Genomic DNA, 18,126 nt, shown 5'->3' on the forward strand with positions numbered 1-18,126 from the left:
CCATAAAAAGGCTAAAGAAGTTTAGTTGATATATTCACATAACAATAAAGCTTAAGGACAAGATGCAAATGATGGAATATTTGGATTCAAGTCAATGTAATTAAATTTTCTTGTTTGTTCTAAATGCTTTTTTTTCCTCCACTATGATGTCCTTCTTCACTACAACTTTACTACCAAACAACATATTTAGCCTTTCTAGGCATACATTACTGAAGCAAACCTAACATTGTTTAATACTAAACAATGTTTAATACTGTTTTTTTTATTTGCTCTTTATTTGGTGTGACCTACAGTTAATTTGTAATTTATTAAATATTGTATCCTGTTAAAGAAATAAATTAATAAAACATCTGTTTTCTCTCTGTGACTATATATGTTTCAAATACTACTATTAGTCAAACTGTTTAAAAATGTATTTTTCTCAGTATCATCAGCAGGAAGAGGAAGAGAGAAGAGTCTCCAGCATCCTACAATGTATCCATGAAAAACAACCCACACATGTTCAGTAAAAGTACAGTGCACTTGCACCCTGTTAAGTAAGTATAATCATGAATAATGTAATTATTAGTGAACGGAACATTAGGTGAATGAAAAGATTATAGAAAGCATCTGTGATTTTGATTATAATTCAGGATGTTAATTGAGTTGGTGGTGAATAGGTGGTGCTTTACTGCTGTCAGGAACACATTCAGGATGGATATTATTTACATGCGATGTGTTTTGACCACCTCCATGTGTGGTTTCAGTGATCTGATAGCATCAGAATGTTTTAAATTGCTTTCCCAACAGTCTTTATCACTGACCCCTTGTGATTGGATCACCAAAAATGTATCTTAATACCAGTTAGAAATGTAATTCAACTTTAATTGTATAGTGCTTTTTTCAGTATAGATTTGTTCTAAAGCAGCTAGCTTAAAAACCGGGGGAATAAGTTGGAAACAATGTTGTGGGAAAGCATAATTCTGCTCTGCATACATGCAGCTTCTGTGCTGCTTCCACTCTTGTTACACCTCAAGTGTTTTATGCTTCTGTGATTCTTTCTGACATTTCTTTATTAGATGTCTGTTTACACAGAAATAAATTGACATATGTCACATGGGTTAGATGATTTAATTTCACATTGACAGAATCGTTTAAATATACAGCTTGTTTTTTGGTGTGTTTACAGTGATTGGAGAGCTGACCAGATCAGACATGTGTCCTCACAGACTGGCACATCCTCCTGCTATCAGAACCACTTCAGTCATCATGACACAGAAACAGATGTGCTGCTCCAACCTAAACAACCACTTCTTAATTATCTACAGAGAGTCAAAGACCAGCACAAAACCAGCATGAAGAACAAGTGTGAGAGATTATTTGAGGGAATCAAACTACAAGAGAATCAAACCCTCCTGAACAGGATTTACACAAAGCTGTACATCATAGAGGGAGAGAGTGAAGGAGTGAATGAAGAACATGAAGTGCTACAGATGGAGAAAAGTTACAGGACACTCCAAGACTATCCAATCAACTGCAATGACATATTTAATAACTTACCTGAACCAGGATATGAGGAGATGAGAAGAAAGAAAGACACAATAAAGACTGTTCTTACTAAAGGTATCGCTGGAATTGGAAAAACTGTCTCTGTGCAGAAGTTCATTCTGGACTGGGCCGAGGGAAAAGCCAATCAGGATGTAGATTTCATGTTTGTGCTTACATTTCGAGAGCTGAACTTGATTAAAGATCATCAGTATAGTCTTCACAGACTTCTGCTTGACTTTCATCTTGAACTTCAAGATCTGGACTCAAAGATTTATGATGAATGTAAAGTTGTGTTCATCTTTGATGGTCTGGATGAAAGCAGAATTTCACTGATGTTTACACACAGTCAGAAAATTTCTGATGTGACTGAGATTTCATCAGTGGGTCTGTTGATGTCGAACCTCCTGAGAGGAGATCTGCTTCCCTCTGCTCTCATCTGGATCACCACCAGACCAGCAGCAGCCAATCAGATCCCCTCCAACTACATCAACCGTGTGACAGAGATTCAGGGATTCAATGACCCACAAAAGGAGGAATATTTCAGGAAGAGAATCAGTGACGAGCATCAAGCCAGCAGAATCATCTCACACATCAGAAGAGCAAGAAGCCTCCACATCATGTCTCACATACCCGTCTTCTGCTGGATCTCAGCTACTGTGCTTCAAAACATCCTGAAACAAGATCTCAGTGCAGAAATCCCTCAATCTCTGACTGAAATGTACATCTACTTCCTGCTCATTCAAACAAAGATGAGGAACCAGAAGTATGAAGAGAGAGATCCAGAGAAACTCCTGCAGTCCAACAGGGAAGTGATTGTGAAACTTGCTGAACTGGCTTTCAATCAGCTGATGAAGGGCAATGTAATGTTTTATGAGGAGGACCTGACAGAGAGCGGCATAGACGTCACTGATGCCTCAGTGTATTCTGGGATCTGCTCTGAGATCTTTAGAGAGGAATCTGTGATTTATCAGAGGAAGGTTTACAGTTTTGTACATCTGAGCTTTCAGGAGTTTTTTGCAGCACTGTATGTGTTTTTCTGCTATTTACACAAAAACAGTGAGGTTCTGAAAATGTTCCTGACAGGAAAGTCCAGAACTCAGTGTGAGAAAGTTTCTCTGGATGTGTTTCTGAAGGAAGCAGTGAATAAAGCCTTGAAGAGTGAAAATGGACACCTGGATCTCTTCCTTCGATTTCTTCATGGCATCTCACTGGAGTCCAATCAAAGACTCTTACAGGATGTACTGATACACACAGAGAACAACCCAGAGATCTTCAAGAAAATAATCCAAAACCTCAAACGAGGTCAAAAAAGCAATGTCAGTCCTGAAAGATGGATGAATCTGTCGCACTGCTTGATTGAGATGAAGGATAACTCTCTTGTTGAAAAAGTGCAGGTTCTTTTAAAATCTAAAGCAAAAAGTAAATTTCTTACTCTTGCACAATGTTCAACTTTGGCAAACATGATCCTGATGTCAGAGGAGGTGCTGGATGTGTTAGACCTAAAAAAGTACACCATCAAAGCAAAAGAGGGTCGATGGAGACTGGTCCCTGCTGTGGGGAACTGCAGAAAAGCTCTGTGAGTGTTAACATTTATTAATGATATATTATGAATATACTAGACTATGAAGAAAACACTTATTCATAAAAGTGAAATGACACTATTCAACTAATAAGGCTTTTTCCACAATTAAGTTACATATGTTACTACACATGATGTTACTAAAATATTACTTTTAAACAGGACAGGTAAGCAATTCTTTTTTAATCTAATTAATTACATGATATGGTGATTAATTAATCTAATTGATAAAATATTTGCACATCAAATTTGGCTGAGAAATTAATCCCTTGTAATGACGCGGAGGCGGCGTTAGAATCCATATTCAGTTTAATAACATCCACAGCAGACATATCCAAACAGTAGGCAGAGAGTCGTAATCGTAGAAGGCAGAAAGTCGTACACAGATAGGCAGTCCAATCCAAACAACAAGACAGTGGGCAAATCCAAAGGCGGTAACAGGGAAACCAGGCAAAAATCATACACAATAAGGCAAACTATGGCAATGGGAAAAACGCTCGGTAAGGCAGACAGGCTGGCAATACTTCGCAACGTGATAGTGGTTGCGGCCATGCTTATATCTAACACAATCAGGAAGTACAAGTGAAGCAGAGGGAGCGGAACACAGTCATTACTCGGGAGAGGGCTCCCTCTGCTGGGGTGGCGTTACAGAATCCCCCCCCCCTACGAGCGCCTCCTGGCGCTCTACGAGGACGTCCCCGTGGTCGCGGCGCTGGACGATCGGGTCTGGCTCGATGAAATTCCTGAATTAACGAGGGATCCAGTATGTCGTGATCGGCCACCCAAGATCTCTCCTCTGGGCCGTATCCCTCCCAGTCCACCAAGTATTGAAGCTGACCCCCTCTTTGTCTGGAGTCCAACAACTCCTTTACCGCATAAGATCCATCAATGTCCAGCGGTGGAGGTGGCTCCCGGTTCTCGACGTTGGGGTCAGTATTCGGGTGGAACGGTTTCAGGAGGGAAACATGGAAGGAGGGAGAGATACGGTAATTAACAGGCAGCTCCAGTTCATAAGTGACCGCATTAATTTGTCTCAAAATTTTAAATGGGCCAACATACCGTGGGCTTCTTGCTGGGCAGCCACAACTTGAGGTCCCGAGTGGAGAGCCAGACCCTTTGTCCTGGTTGATAGGGGGGATGTGTACGACGTCTTCGATTGGCCTGAATTTCCTGACTCCTGATGGCCCTTTGCAGACGTACGTGGGCACTATCCCATACCCTCTCACTCCGATGAATCCAGTCGTCAACTGCAGGTACTAGTGACGGTTCTCCAGACCACGGGAACATGGGGGTTGGTATCCTAGCACACACTGGAATGGAGTAAGACCTGTGGATGAATGTCTTAGCAAATTTTGAGCGTACTCTGCCCATGGAAGAAACTCCGACCATCGATGCTGCTCACGTCCACAGTAGGATCTTAGGTATCTGCCGATCTCCTGATTCAATCTCTCCACTTGTCCATTCGATCGAAGGTGGTAACCTGAAGTTAAACTGACATTGATATCCAATTGTTTACAGAAAGCTCTCCATACCTGGGATGTGAACTGTGTTCCACGGTCTGAGACAATATCCTCAGGGATTCCGTAAATCCTGAAGACCTGGTGGAACATCGCCTGAGCTGTATCCATAGCTGTGGGAAGTCCTTTTAGCGGTATGAGTCGACATGCCTTAGAGAAGCGGTCAATTATTACAAGGATCATGGTGAAACCCTCAGATGGGGGAAGATCAGTGATAAAGTCAATCGATAGGTGTGACCAAGGTCTTTGTGGTATGGGTAAGGGTTGCAGTAAACCTGATGGGAGGTCCTTGGGGGGTTTTGACTGTGCACACACAGGACATGACTTGACGTAATTAGCTACATCCTTGACCATAGCAGGCCACCAGAAAGAGTTCTGCCTGATGTGTAGTGTGCGAGAGATACCTGAATGTCCGGAACATAGTGAAGAATGGACCCACTGTAAGACTCTTGGTCGAATCCTGTATGGAACAGTGTCGACTAGCAGGACAGCCTTGAGGCGTAGGTTCGTTGCGTTGTTCCCTTTGAATCTCCTCCATTATGTCCCACGTGACTGGTGCTATTATGATGGATGGTGGCAGGATAGACTCGGGTTGATGATCGTTCATGCCTTCTGGACAGGGCATCAGCCTTACTGTTCTTACTGCCAGGGCGGTAAGTCACTGCAAAGTGGAACCTGGTAAAAAACAAGGACCAGCGAGCCTGGCGAGGATTTAATCTTTTGGCACTCTTTATGTATTCAAGGTTCTTGTGATCAGTGATTACCTGAAAGGGGTGAGCGTAACCCTCCAACCAGTGCCTCCATTCTTCAATGGCTGCCTTCATTGCCAGTAGCTCCTTGTTTCCGACATCATAGTTTCGTTCAGCATCCATGAGTTTTCTGGAAAAGTAAGCTCATGGGAAGAGCTTGCCTGGTTGTCCGTGGCGTTGAGAGAACACTGCACCGATCCCACAATCAGAGGCATCAACTTCCAAAATAAAAGGCAAGTTGGGGTCAGGGTGCTTAAGGATGGGTGCAGAGGAAAAGCTGTTCTTGAGGTTAGCGAATGCCTGTATAGCTCGATCAGTCCATTTCAACTTGGATGGCTTTCCTTTCAATAATGAGGTCAATGGTGTGGCTGTGATACTGTAGTTCCTTATGAAACGTCGGTAGAAATTTGCAAATCCTAGAAAGCGTTGAAGCTCCTTCACGGTGGTGGGTTGTGGCCATTCAGTGACTGCCTTGATCTTGGACTGATCCACTTCCACACCTTGATGGCTGACATTGTAGCCTAGAAAAGAGGTTCTTGATACATGGAATTCACATTTCTCTGCCTTGACATAGAGTTGATTTTCTAACAGCCTGGTAAGTACTGTTCTGACATGACCCTTGTGTTCCTCTTCAGACTTGGAGTAGATCAAGATATCATCAATGTAGACAATCACAAATTTGTTCAAGAGGTCCCTGAAGATTTTATTCATGAATGACTGGAATACCGCAGGTGCATTTGCTAGCCCATACGGCATAACCTGGTACTCATAGTGCCCCCTAGTGGTCAGAAATGCCCTCTTCCATTCATCACCCTCCCTGATCCTGATAAGGTTATAGGCACTTCTCAAATCTAGCTTGGTGTAGATCTTGGCTTCCCTAAGTTGATAGTGGTTGCGGCCATGCTTATATCTAACACAAACAGGAAGTACAAGTGAAGCAGAGGGAGCGGAACACAGTCAGTACTCGGGAGAGGGCTCCCTCTGCTGGCGTGACGTTACATCCCTAAAGATAATTTAAAGTCATTGTTGTGTAAAGCATCAAACAGAGATTACAAAAAGCTATAAGTAGCTTCGGCAAGAAATATTTTGTTTGATCAAATTTATTACATATACTCTTTTGGCCATGAATCAATGACACAATTGTAAATTTTGGGTGGGTGAACTTTACCTTTGGAAATATGAAATTATTTATTTAATAAAATGATACTCTAAATAATAAACTAAAGCTGTCAGTAGGTGGTGATAAATGTCTTAATGAATTAGTCATTTATTCATTTGTTTGACTTGTTCAATTGTCTGATTCATTCAGGAGTGAAGTACATTTTTCTTTATGAATGGTTCATTGAATCATTAGGCTTATTCGACTTTAAGCGGGTCATCACCATCAGACCGATCTGTGTGTTACATCAAAGTACCGCAGGAGCTATAGAGAGCTCCTTATACTTTTGAATCGCTCTGGTGGGCTCTCTCTGTGCAGCGCCGCTTCAAATCCAACACACTTATAGCCAATGGTTCAACACACCAAATGATTCACCCAATTAGTTCAAAATGTTCACCAAGAAATTAAAGGGATAGTTCACCCAAAAATGAAAATTATGTCATTAATGACTCACCCTCATATCTTTCCAAACCCGTAAGACCTCCGTTCATCTTCAGAACACAGTTTAAGATATTTTAGATTTAGCCCAAGAGCTCTCAGTCCCTCCATTGAAGCTGTGTGAACGGTATACTGTCCATGTCCAGAAAGGTAAGAAAAACGTCATCAAAGTACTCCATGTGACATCAGAGGGTCAGTTAGAATTTTTGAAGCATCGAAAATACATTTTGGTCCAAAATTAGCAAAAACTACGACTTTATTCAGCATTGTCTTATTTTCCGGGTATGTTGTGAGTGTGTTCACTGCAGTTTAGTGATGTCCGTTTCGCGAACGAATCACTCGATGTAATCAGATCTTATTGAACCATTTCACCAAACCGAACTGAATAATTTGAAACATTTCGCGTTTCCAATAAGCATTAATCCACAAATGACTTAAGCTGTGAACTTTTTTAATATGGCTGACACTCCCTCTGAGTTAAAATAAACCAACTAATTAATTTACTTAAACAGTACACTGACTGAACTGCTGTGAAGAGAGAACTGAAGATGAACACTGAGTCGAGCCAGATAATGAATGAAAGATTGACTCGTTCTTGCGTCATGAACCAGTTGCATCGGTTTTCGGATCACCAGTAGTGATGGGAAGTTCGGTCTTTTCGGCGAACCGGATCTTTCGGACAGTTCAATTATATAAACCGGTTGAAAAAAACGGGTTAACCAGTTATTTTGCGCTTGACATAATGGCATCATTGGCGATGATTGCCCTTCTTTCAAGCTTTTGGTTTACCCGTGTTCATAACATTAGCACAGAACCAGTTCTGTTCAGACGCGCTGTGAGTCAGTCAGCTTCACGCTAGAGCTGGACGATTAATCGAAAAGTATTTCAATTCATAACCTCTAACTGACGTAATTTTCCCATGTCGGTTATTTCGGTTTTTTAATCCTGTTAACACTTCCCCGTTAAAAGCATACTAGCGCGTGTGTAGCCACAGGACTCTGCTCCCCAGTCAGTGGCATATAAGCAAAACACGGAGGTGAATGCCGGTTCAACACATACTGATGGCGCGTGAGCGGTGAGCCTTGCGTCTTCACTAAACTTTGTCAGTTGTATTTGTTTTATGGTTTGGACATTCAAGCTATTAGACGGTTGGATGTGTATTATTATATCGAGCTACCAAGTTCGTGCAGCTGCATTGTGGCACAAACACTCATATAAACAGTAGATGTGAAGATCGCGTATACAGAGGAACACAGAAACTAGTTGTCAGCGCTGTCCTGTGATTCATCACTAAAGTAGCTTAGAATATCAAAACTTATTATAGCATATTTGTGTGCAGCGCACATGAAGCAACAGAATGCTTTGTATAAATGTTCAATCTAAATATTTGACTTTTTTATATTGAAACGAGGAATCGATAAGAATTGGAATCGATAAAATTCAAATGATACCCAACCCTAGTAAGAAATGTTACGAACATAGATAAAATAACTGCTGATAGTCAATCATATTTACAGTACAAACCTTGTCAGTGAACTATGAGGGCAAAAAAACAAAACAGAAACAAAATAATCATTCATTAATCGTAATCGAGGTAAAATGTTCAATTAATCAAGGTTTTGATTTTAGGCCATAATCGTCCAGCCCTAGTTCACGCTGAATCACACATGCGCAGTATCATCAGCTCCTTGGTTCTCGAATCAGATGCGTCCGACAGAAACGGTTCATGACTTGAGAACGAGTCAATCTTTCATTCGTTATCTGGCTCGGCTCGGTGTTCATCTTCAATTCTCTCTTCACAGCAGTTCAGTCAGTGTACTGTTTGAGTAAATTAATTAGTCCGGGATATTGGTTTGTTTGAACTCAGAGGGAGTGTCAGCCACATTAATAAAGTTAACAGCTTAAGTTATTTGTGGGTTAATGCGTATTGGAGACGTGAACCGTTTCAAATGCTTCAGTTCGTTTTGGTGAACTGGTTCAACTGGTTCACTAAGAAGAACCGGTTAAATCGAATGATTTGTTCACGAACCGGATATAACTACACTGCAGTGTTTTGAACGCGCTCACAACAGACCCGGAAGAGAAGACAATGCTGAATAAAGTCGTAGTTTTTGCTATGTTTGGACCAAAATGTATTTTTGATGCTTCAACAAATTCTAACTGACCCTCTGATGTCACATGGACTACTTTGATGTTTTTCTTACCTTTCTGGACATGGACAGAAGACCGTACACACACTTTCAATGGAGGGACTGAGAGCTCTTGGACTAAATCTAAAATATCTTAAACTGTGTTCCGAAGATGAACAGAGGTCTCACGGGTTTAAATCGACATGAGGGTGAGTCATTAATCACATAACTGTCATTTTTGGGTGAACTATCCCTTTAACCCTCTGGAGTCTAAGGTTTTTTTGGGGGCCTGGAGAAGTTTTGTCATGCCCTGATATTTGTGCATTTTTCAGTTTCTTATAAATATCTAAATGGGTAAAGTCTAATATTACTGTAATCAGCACAAACTGGGCTATAATAATATGTGAAATGCATACATGTAAAAAAAATGTTATGCATGGTTAGTGAAATTGCGAAAAATGTTAAATTACTTGAATAAGGCCATAAAACACATACATTACTTTGGTTCCCGGGACTGTTGAGAACTGGAGCTTGTAGCCTAGAATTTTTCTTTCTAAATTATGTGAAAATCATCTTGTTTACTCACAGAAAACAATATATTGATTTAAATTTTCTAAGACACTTTTTGTTGGTAAAAGTCATATGCGAGTGGGCGTCAACTATCATGAATATCATTGTGATTTACACCTGAGAAGACAAAGGCCTGCATAATGAGCTGCATAATGAGCCTCTCATTCAGCTGTGACACTGAGAGGGAGGTGTTACAAGAAAGAATGTGAGAACAAAATAAATCTATATAATTTTATGTTTGTAGTTTATTAAGAATATATTTAACTATCCCACAACATAATTTAATATTCACTTGGGGGAGCAGTTAAACAGTTTATTAGGAACAATCAAAGCTTACTTTCAAACTAATTTTTTGGCTGTGTGTTGCTCGGAGACCGAGAAGAACAGTTTCACTATGCCTTTATATTTTCGTTGGCAAAATTGTACACAGATGAATTTTGTATGTATACAGTGTGTATCTAATGGGTTTCTCATGATCCTGTTCAGATTGGCAGACTGTAATCTTTCTGATCAGCACTGTGAAATCATAGCTTCAGCTCTACAGTCATCAAACTCTTCTCTGAGAGAGCTGGACCTGAGTCACAATGACCTGCAAGATTCAGGACTGAAGCAGCTCTGTGCTGGACTGAAGAGTCCAAACTGTCAACTCAACATACTGAGGTTTGACTTTCACAATGATTAATAAATATGTTAGTAATAATGTGTGAGTAAATACAATATATATTATACTTATAGATTCATGTTTTTTTCGTCCTACACTTTTATAAGTGCAGTTTCACCTGTAATTAGTAACTCTGATCATGAATGCTTCATTATCTATACATATATTGACTGAAAACATAAAGATAATGTAGCCATTATAAATGATCCATCATTAGTTAATCCATATGTGATGTTGTCATTAACTTTATACAAGATAACTGTGAAAAATCACAATGGGATGCGGACCTTTTCCTCTCAAAAACATGAGACAATGTACAGTTAATTTTGTATGTATACAGTGTGTATGTACAGAGGTGGGTAGTAACGAGTTACATTTACTTCGTTACATTTACTTGAGTAATTTTTCATGGTAACTAATACTTTTCGGAGTATATTTAAAGATGGGTACTTTATACTCTTACTTGAGTAAATTTTTGGGGAAAAATCTGTACTTTTACTTCGTTACTGTGGGCGACGCCCCTCTCGTTACTTTATCTTCATGCAATAAATGTTATAAATGCTTCAGTTTATTCCAAACGCGCCGTCTACTTTTTTCTGGGCAATGAGCGATGCCCATTCGCGAATGATTCATTCTTTTGAGTCAATTCTGTTCAAAGGCTTGATGAAACCAATTGGCAAACGAGTGAATTGGTTCATGAATCAGTTTGATTGAGTCGTTCAGTTCCATGCTGCACGCGCTGAGCTCTGAAGCGGTTCACTCAGAGTTGTAACGTTTAAGAATATTAGCAGCGTTGAAAACGGGGCTATGGAACTTCAATGAATTGAAAGCAAATCTGCAAAAGCCATTATTTGCTTGCGATGGAGATCCTTATTAGATGAACGCGTGTGCTGTCCACTGTTTAACAGGTAATAACTTGGGCTACATTCGATTACAGTACATGATACCACTGTTACATTAGTTTGTTGTACGTGTGTGGCTTATAACATAGGGGATTCAAGTTGAATGCATCTTCCAAAAGACAAAAAATAGCCGATTAAGATTTTATTAATTTTAATACAATCACACCAGTGCGAGTACGTTCAGCAAGTCATATCATCAGCTGCTAAATTCAGATCCGTGGTCGCTTGCTGGCGCTGAGCCAGAGACAGACGTGTTTTTACAGCGCTGCACATTAACCAATCACACACGGTTCTGTTGAGCTTTTGAATGCAATGGCCAATCAGAGGTGTTCCGATGAGTCTTCGCTGAAATGCCGGTGCTTCCTTCACTCGCTCACTGACTGACTACCTCTTTCTGGCGAATTCTCTCGTCAGAAACAACAAAGTGCAGATGTGTGTACGAATCTATAATTAAGATATTGATTTCACAGTGTTAACAGTTTCAGTGATTTTAATGGGAGTTTCTGAGAGTGATTGAACTCTAGACTGTCAGTGGAAATTATGTTTAATAATGTAAATGTTATTTGCTCTCTTTCTGAACAATGAAAGATTAGTAGCAATATTTATATCACATTAACTTTCAATGTTAAATTCACATTTAATATAAAGTCAGTTGTATTAAAAATATGTTATGGCATGACATCTCTGTTACTTAAGTAAACAGACAGGGTTTTATAATAAATTACATAAATTGGAGTAAAGGCTGATGAAATATATACATTTATACACACACACACACACACACACACACACACACACACACATTACATACATTTTATCTATATATCTAAATAAAAATAGGCTCCGTATATATGACCCAAAGTAACTAGTAACTAACTACTTGAGTAGATTTTTTATCCGATACTCTTTTACTCTTACTCAAGTAACTATTCAAGACTAGTACTTTTACTTTTACTTGAGTAAATATTTCTAGAATTACTTTTACTTTTACTTGAGTAAAGTTTTTGGGTACTCTACCCACCTCTGTGTATGTAATAGATTAATTCTCATGATCCTGTTTAGATTGGTAAGCTGTCATCTCTCTGATCAGCACTGTGAAATCATAGCTTCAGCTCTACAGTCATCAAACTCTTCTCTGAGAGAGCTGGACCTGAGTCACAATGACCTTCAAGATTCAGGAGGAAAGCAGCTCTGTGCTGGACTGAAGAGTCCAAACTGTCAACTCAACATACTGAGGTTTGACTTTCACAATGATTAATAAATATGTTAGTAATAATGTGTGAGTGAATACAATATATATATATATATATATATATATATATATATATATATATATATATATATATATATATATATATACCTTTATTATACCTTTAGGTTCAAGGTTTTTTTTTTCGTCCTGCAATTTTATAAGTGCACTTTCACCTGTAATTAGTAACTCTGAACGTGAATGCTTCATTATCTATACATATATTGACTGAAAACAAAGATAATGTAGCCATTATCAGTGATCCATCATTAGTTAATCCATATTTGGTGTTGTCATTAACTTAATACAAGATAACTGTAAAAAATCACAATGGGATGTGGACCCTTTCCTCTTAAAAACATTAGACAATGTATACAGTTTAATTTTGTATGTGTGTATATATATATATATATATATATATATATATATATATATATATATATATATATATACACCTTTAGGTTCAAGGTTTTTTTTTTTTTTTTTTTTTTTGCCCTGCACTTTTATAAGTGCACTTTCACCTGTAATTGGTAACTCTGATCATGAATGCTTTATCTATACAGTTATTGAATGTAGCCATTATCAATGATTCATCATTACTAAATCTATATGTTGTCATTAACTTTATACAAGATAACTGTGAACATCACGAGATGCAGACACTTCTCAAAAACATGAGACAATGTACAGTTTAATTTCATATGTATACAGTGTGTATGTAATGAATTGATTCTCATGATCCTGTTCAGATTGGCAGACTGTAATCTTTCTGATCAGCACTGTGAAATCATGGCTTCAGCTCTACAGTCATCAAACTCTTCTATGAGAGAGCTGGACCTGAGTAAAAATGACCTCCAAGATTCAGGACTGAAGCAGCTCTGTGCTGGACTGAAGAGCCCAAACTGTCAACTCAACATACTGAGGTACTTAAGTCTTCTGTGTGCAAGGCTGTACTACACAGGCATTAGTAATCAAACACAGAGATCATTGTAACAGACCAAACTAATAGAGCGCAAATCGCCTACTCCAGTGGTTCCCAAACTGAGGGATAGTGTACAGTCAGCAGATTATTCTGCAAAAAAACTTCTGCAGGGTGAAAGACTACACTGCATAACTATCCCACTTATCATGCAGCCACTTGTCTGATAAGTAAATAACTGAATGCAAAATATTAATTTGACATAATTTAATTACCTCAACATTACTCTCTGTACCCGCTTGTGCTCAATATTATCCGTCTGTAATACCGGAGGCTGCAATTTCAGGAACACAGATGAAGGACCACATTTCTAGGTTTCTAGGTCATTTCCACATTTCCACACCCTAGTTTTTTGTGACAGCGGCACCTACCGAATCGGAAAACCGCAATCCCAGGAACGCATTTCCAGGACCCTAGATTTGGAGGACCGAAAAACGGGAACAAAGGTTCTTGAAAAATTCATATCAATGAAGCCCATCTGACCTGAGGAAAAAATAATAGAGATGCAAGAAATCTAAATAGAAATAAATTATTGACATGACTTTTCCTGACCTTTAAATATTTAAAGCGCACATCAAGATGTTTTTATACAGTCTATGATTGTGATATATGCAGCATCTCTACCTGCCACCTGGATTCTCTCCCCTCTTTCTCAATTGTTTCTCTAACACCCTATTAAATTCTTCAACTTCACTGAAATAGTAAATGGAGAACATAATTGATGCTGGGTTAACAGAAATACTGTTAATGTTTAAAGGATAGATTGGACATTGTGTAAAAACAAAGGACACTTTACCATAAGCATAAAAATCCCATAGTAATTTCCACAGATCTGGCGTGGCAAGCCCTATAATCAACAAAAGGTAATATAAGTGATACATGAAACATCAGCTGCTGTCCTCTTTATCACATCTCTTGTATATGAAATGTAGATTACTGGCAATCATATGACATTTAAATATTTTATTATGCAATATATTATTCACCACAATATCATGCCCAGTCTTCTCGGTCCAGCTGCCAGGATCAATTTTCTGAGCAAGATCTCTACACAATAAAAATAAAATAAAATATACAAATAATTTAAAACAGATAGATGAGACAACCAGTGAAACATTAGGCTGTACCGGCTAAATGAACGTAGCCAAAAACATGACATAATCTAACACGTGGTATTTTAACAAGTAATTATTATGATGGCTTCTCTGTAATGTTTACTATTAAAATGTCATATGTAAATTAAATTGAAATAATAATGTATACACTTAGCAGACGCTTTTATCCAAAGCAACGTGCAATAATGCTAACATTTTCCCTAGGAATCGAACCCACAACCTTGCCCTGTTAACACAAGGCTCTACTACTTGAGCCACAGGAACACTATCTCTCAATATGTCTGAATAAACATTATAAAACTTTTATTTAAAAAAAGAGACGTACTCATAAAATGTATTGTGGGGTAACTTTAAACAGGCTGACTGTGAGCACATGACAGTTAAAACATTTAGATTATTTTAACTTAATTAAAATGGAAAAACAATGAGTAATTAACAAGTTTTCACAACGAATGTGCTACAGTTTATTGTGCTGTCACTAAGTCAACACAAACTTACCAGTCATGCAACAGATTTGTAAAACAAATCAGAGGCTAATGGCTATATGCATTCAAGACTATTTAGCAAATCCCAAACACTTTGGCTATGTTAACTTTTCAATGAAATGCATCGCAGTTTTTTTTTTTTTAATGTTGAACAAATAATAATTGATTGACATTTGATACTCACACTCTGATTGTCATCCATCTTCGCTGGTCCTCTGATTCGGTAGATGGAGTTGACACTAAAAACCTAGGGTCCTAGAAATGCGTTCCTAGGATTGCGGTCCTGAAAATGCAGCCTCTGGTTGTGCAGGCAGATGCTACTCGTTGTGCTTGTATCAACAGACCAGTAGATGGTGCAACTGATGAATCAGTTATATTGAGTTACATAACAAAGGACCATTTCAAATATTCATAAGACAATAATGAAAAAAAAAAGTTTGCTCAAAAATAGTAACCAGGTCACGTGACACTGAAGACTGGAGTAATGATGCTGATAATTCAGCTTTGATCACACAAATACAGTAGCCAATATGTTAAAACATTCAAATAGATAATTAAACTGAAAATATTTCACAATATTACAGTGTTAACTGTATTTTTAATACAATTTAATATAAGGGACTTTCCTATAAAAAAGAAAAGGGGGTGGGGGCCTTGAAAATATTTTTCCCTACAAAACAGGGGCCCGGCAGAAACAGTTTGGGAACCACTGGCCAACTCAAACACACAATATTTAATTTAAAATAATTTATTAAATTCCTAAAGGCTTACCTCATGTTGCACTTCTTGAGAAAAACAATGGCACCATAAAAAAAGACTTTTCCTAGTTATATAAGGTTAAAATATTTTTACTGTAATTTTCTTACTTATATTACAATATAATATGGTTATCGTCTGGACAGTGTATATGAATTTTAGCTCATATAGCCCACCCCTAGGGCTGGGCAATATAATTATCCTCGATAAAAATGATATGAAGAGTTCGATAAATGTAAAATATAATGTTTATTATGTTTTAATGTTATAATTTTTTCAATCTACAAATTACCATCATTTACCATGTATTTACTGTTGTAACACTCACTGCACCATTGTATTGTGGTGGAAATATGGGATATTCACACTGAATTTTATTAAAAGAGTAATGGTATATAATTGTAGTATATATTTGTGATTTAAGCTATGGTATGTGTGCGTTTATACTGAATGTTTTTAGGCTACTGTTTTTCATACAATTAGGCTACCCAAAAACGATCTAATTATATTTTGATCATGCTATTGAGCTGCTATATGTGTGGTTTTAACTGTGTTTATATGGGAGACCAATGCTTAAAACTCTGCACCCTCATGTGGGTCTAATATTGCATCATCATAATTATTAAAAATAATTACAATTAAAATAATTAGAACATCATCAAAAAGTTTTATTTCACTAATTCCGTTCAAAAAGGAAACTTGTTTATTCATTCATTACACACAGACTGATATATTTCAAATGTTTGTATATTGTTGTATATTTCAACATTTATTTCAATTTTGATGATTATAACTGACAACTAAGGAAAATCCCAAATTCTGTATCTCAGAAAATTAGAATATTGTGAAAAGGTTCAATATTGAAGACACCTGGTGCCATACGCTAATCAGCTAATTAACTCAAAACACCTGCAAAGCCTTTAAATGGTCTCTCAGTCTAGTTCTGTACAATCATGGGGAAGACTGCTGACTTGACAGTTGTCCAAAAGATGACCATTGACACCTTGCACAATGAGGGCAAGACATAAAAGGTCATTGCAAAAGAGTCTGGCTGTTCACAGAGCTCTGTGTCCAAGCACATTAATAGAGAGGCGAAGGGAAGGAAAAGATGTGGTAGAAAAAAAAAGTGTTCAAGCAATAGGGATAACCGCACCCTGGAGAGGATTGTGAAGCTGGAGCTTCAAGGACCACTACGCACAGACATGGGTTTCAGCTGTCACATTCCTTGTGTCAAGCCACTCTTGAACAACAGACAGCATCAGAAGCGTCTCACTTCAAAAAAGACTGGACTGCTGCTGAGTGGGCCAAAGTTATGTGCTCTGATGAAAGTAAAATTAGCATTTCCTTTGGAAATCAGGGTCCCAGAGTCTGGAGGAAGAGAGGAGAGCCACACAATCAACGTTGCTTGAGGTCCAGTGTAAAGTTTCCACAGTCAGTGATGCCCCACTCGTCACAACCCTCATGTTATGAATTTCTAAAGCACAAACACACGCATGATGAGATATATATATATATATATATATATATATATTATTTTTTTTTATTATTTTTTTTTTTACTTTTCTGTAAATATTTAGACACAAGAAGTGTCATTAAACATACAGAAAGCAAAATAAATAAATAAATAAATATAGTTACCAAGTATTCCATGGGCATCTCTCTATCACAGGGTGAGTAACATATATAACTCCTCTTACATTTGTGATCATATCACCAAAAGTCTGTCTAGAAACAAGGGGTGGATCAACTTCCCCACAGCCTCAAATCAGCCTGCTTTCCCTATATAGCCTACATACAATGGCATGTGAATGTTTGGGAATTCCTTGCAGTCTGTGTAAATGTATATCATTTTATAAAAATAAAAGAGATCATACAAAATGCATGTTATTTCTTATTTAGTACTCTCCTAAGAAATTTTAGATAAAATATGTTTACATATAGTCCAAAGTTTGGGAACCCTTGGTTCTTAAAGGGATACTCCACCCCAAAATGAAAATCGTCATTAAAGGGGGGGTGAAATGCTATTTCATGCATACTGAGTTTTTTACACTGTTAAAGAGTTGGATTCCCATGCTAAACATGGACAAAGTTTCAAAAATTAAGTTGTACGTTTGAAGGAGTATTTTTGTTCCAAAAAAACCTCTTCCGGTTTGTCACAAGTTTCGGAAAGTTTTATTCGAGTATGGCTCTGTGTGACGTTAGATGGAGCGGAATTTCCTTATATGGGTCCTAAGGCACTTCTGCCGGAAGTGTGCGCGCTCCCGTATAGCAGAGCACTGAGAGGCTGAGCACAGCCTGATCAGAGCGAGAG

The 18,126-nt window shown here is 38.1% G+C and overlaps 1 protein-coding gene across 12 annotated transcripts in view; it reads left to right on the forward strand.

Annotated features, from left to right (window-relative positions):
- LOC127953119 (NACHT, LRR and PYD domains-containing protein 12) overlaps positions 1-18,126 on the forward strand; it is a 179,265-nt gene that overhangs the window by 149,276 nt on the left and 11,863 nt on the right. For 6 of the 12 annotated variants that reach the window (XM_052552047.1, XM_052552045.1, XM_052552042.1 and 3 more), the window contains 3 exons: positions 10,155-10,328; positions 12,294-12,467; positions 13,230-13,403. The exons of 3 other annotated variants lie outside the window; for them this stretch is intronic. In XM_052552047.1, coding sequence (XP_052408007.1) covers positions 10,155-10,328; positions 12,294-12,467; positions 13,230-13,403 — 522 coding nt within the window. Of the gene's footprint in view, positions 1-425; positions 537-1,168; positions 3,104-10,154; positions 10,329-12,293; positions 12,468-13,229; positions 13,404-18,126 lie in introns of all 12 variants that reach the window. 3 more of the 12 variants (XM_052552048.1, XM_052552050.1, XM_052552054.1) reach the window with 3 other exon arrangements.

Source organism: Carassius gibelio, chromosome B3 (genome assembly GCF_023724105.1).
Source record: "Carassius gibelio isolate Cgi1373 ecotype wild population from Czech Republic chromosome B3, carGib1.2-hapl.c, whole genome shotgun sequence".
Lineage (NCBI taxonomy): Eukaryota > Metazoa > Chordata > Actinopteri > Cypriniformes > Cyprinidae > Carassius > Carassius gibelio.